The sequence below is a fragment of the Sinocyclocheilus grahami genome, unplaced genomic scaffold, assembly GCF_001515645.1.
Source record: "Sinocyclocheilus grahami isolate Dianchi unplaced genomic scaffold, SAMN03320097.WGS_v1.1 scaffold57.1, whole genome shotgun sequence".
Lineage (NCBI taxonomy): Eukaryota > Metazoa > Chordata > Actinopteri > Cypriniformes > Cyprinidae > Sinocyclocheilus > Sinocyclocheilus grahami.
The window spans coordinates 3,428,503-3,431,673 of NW_015505236.1; the positions used below are offsets into that span (position 1 = coordinate 3,428,503).

Genomic DNA, 3,171 nt, shown 5'->3' on the forward strand with positions numbered 1-3,171 from the left:
TCTTAAAGGCTTCCTCCAAACGCCTCTTATGAACTTCTTTTGTTTCCTTTAATTTAACTTTTAACTCTCTTTCTGTTAGTTTAAACACCCTAATATCCTTATTCCTAAATCCTACTTTCCTCAAATTTATAACTTCTTTAATACCCTTAGTCACATATGGTTTGTTATTTGGATAAACTTTAATCTCTTTTGTAGGTATGACCAGCTCCACACAGAAGTTAATATAGTCATTTAACACTGTAGTTCTTTCATCGAGTGAGCCTTCCTCAAAAGTGTCCCAATTTGTCCAATCGAAACAAGCTTTCAGTTGTTGTATACTTTCATTCGTCCATAATCTAATTAATTTATTTTCTGGTTTGCTTTTTTTAAGTTTTGTCCTGTACACAGGAATCATATGCACTACATTATGGTCAGAGTTTAGAATTGGTGGCATACTCTTTGACACATAAGTGTCCTTGACATTCACGAAGCACTTATCAAGAATATTGTTATTTCTTGTTTGAGTCTTTACATGTTCAAATCCTGGCAACAAAGTCTCCAATTTGCATTGGTTTAAATCGCCCAGCACGATCACAGGTGCATCTGAGTAGCTGAGCTGTAGTTCATGAACATGGTCCGCTATCAGGCGTTATGCCTTTATTATGCCTCAGCTTTGTGGAAAATGAGAAACAGGTACATAAATGGTTCACACTATTACAGCTACACACACTATTAAAGGTTAAGCGGTTCTAAAATGGGTGATTAATCCAAAGATTGGCTAATGTAGCGAGGTGAAAAGTAGTGAAATTCTACTCTGGGAGATCAGCTGCATAAATCATGTGGATTATCTTTTGTAAAAAATGGAAAGCTTTGAAGGTGTGTTTTTTTAGCCAGTTATCGTGTAGTCTTTTATAAATGAGACCAGTGTGAAAGGGATAGTTGCCTGGTGCAAGTGTTCAGATTTAGACGGTCTTCCCCAGGTGACTCATCTCAGAATTGCTGCGGCATCATTTTACATTTATATTTATGCATTTGGCAGAAGCTGGTATCTAAAGCAACTCACAGTGCATTTTAAGGTATATATTTGATCAGTTCTTTGTTTCCTGGGAACTGAACGAATGTCCTACCAAAGCCCTACCAAATGAGCTACATTTACATTAAATCTGAACCTTAAAGCAATAGTTCACCCCAAAATGAAAATGTTGTCATCATTTACTCATCCAATGTGTTTTTCCAAACCAGTATTATTTGTTTCTTCCTTGAAACACAGAAGGTGTGCAGACTGAATGTCTGAGATCTTTTCCACACAACAGAAGTTTATTTATAGTTCCAAAAAGGACAAAAAATATCATAAAAGCATCAATAAATGTGACTTGTATTTCATGTAAGAATGAAAATAACATGGGTTTGGAACAACATAAGGATGAGTAACTTTTCCTTTTAAGGAATACCTGGAGTATTTGTTGGCTGATTGTTATCCATCTATGGCTGATAGTGCTTGGAATTTACTTCCATTCATTTCTAGAAAAGAATGTGTCGCCTCCAGTTAGGTTTTCCACAGAATAAAGCTTTAATGCCCATCAGTATGACGCATGATGTATTACATGCCCTCCAACCAACTAGACAACAGTGTGATGAAATTTACAGTATGTAGTTTTTTTATTAGATTTCTTTTTCTTTTTCAATGCAAATTTCCAAATAAAATCACAGAAGAACTGTTTAGACTCTCTGAGTAACACATAGCGTTGCTTCGCTAGTGAATCAGTTTAATGAATGATTAATTGACTGAAGAAATCGGCCATTTCAATGAATCATTTGAATGAATGACTCAACTCATTAAGACAGAGACTTGCTACCACTTATTATTGATTTTAGTTTCCTATTTAAAGTATCACTTCATTTTTTTTTTTTTAAATGAATCCAGTTTAAGGGGCCAAATATTACCTCATAGTAAAAAGCGTTAATTTCTGTCACTGCTGTGAACTAACCACCGCACAGAATATGAAAAATATGAAAAGCTCAGGAGTCAGTCGTCCATGACAGGCCTAAACCAGCCAATGTACCAACACAAAAACACACTCATCTAATTATCATTATCAACAAATTCCCAGAAAATGATGAGCTATATTGTGATCCAACAATGACTACAGTGTTTATATATGCCTAAATTATCCAAAAAGGCCTCCAATGCTCCAAACTTTCTTATTTGAAAGCTTATGTGCTTTAAGTCTTACCGCATCGAAGTCATCCTCATCTTCTTCACAGTGCCGTTCAGCCGCCCCAGGGTCTTTCAACACCCTTATATCGCCGATAAAACCCTAGAACAAACACACACAGGTTATTGAGCTTATTTTGATGGCTATAGCAGGTGTGGTGACATACAGTCCATGCTGTAGGGCAGCTGCTCATTAGAAACTGAATCCACTGTGCATTATCATGCCATTGCCTGTCACGGCAAAAATGCTGGCAGTCAGATAACAATGTGTGCCTGATATCTTACTTTTCAAACACATGGCTATCTGTCTCCATGTGGGATTTCCCTTTCATGGTTTGCAGCACAGATGGTGATAACATTCAATACGATCCAGCAAGCAACACATTCAGCCAATCACTTAATTATTCTCATGTTGTTCCAAAGCTGTATGACTTACTTTCTTCTGTGGAACACAAAAGGAGATGTTTAGCAGAACGTTGAGGTTGCTCTTTTCCACACAATAAATATTAATGAGGCCCAAGAGACGTCAAGCTCCGGAAGGATAACAAGCACAATAAAAGTAGTCCATACAACTATTTCTGCTCTATTTTAAGTCTTCTGAAGCTACATGATAACACTGAGGAGTAGATTTGAGCTATTATTTACTAATAAGGTGGTAAATTTCAAAATTGCCAACTTCATATTACATGAATGAGATCTGAAAGAAGTTTTTCAGATAATAATGACTGTTTCTCACACAGAATCAGAATCAGAATCAGAATGAATCAGAATCAGAATCAGAATGAGTTTTTATTGCCAGGTATGTTTACACATACAAGGAATTCAAGTTCATAATGCCACCAAATGGTGTTGCAAAAAGTCTTTATATATTTTAAATATTGTTTAATTATATATTTATATATTTATTTGATTTTATGATGTAATTTAGATGCCTACATATTTTCTTCACTTATTACATTATTTATTAGTTATTCATG

At 35.4% G+C, this 3,171-nt stretch overlaps 1 protein-coding gene across 1 annotated transcript in view; it reads right to left on the bottom strand.

Moving 5' to 3' along the window:
- Window positions 1-3,171, bottom strand: part of col18a1a (collagen type XVIII alpha 1 chain a) — a 96,332-nt gene that overhangs the window by 23,999 nt on the left and 69,162 nt on the right. The window contains exon 4 of the mRNA XM_016270629.1: window positions 2,214-2,297. Coding sequence (XP_016126115.1) covers window positions 2,214-2,297 — 84 coding nt within the window. The remainder of the gene's footprint in view (window positions 1-2,213; window positions 2,298-3,171) is intronic.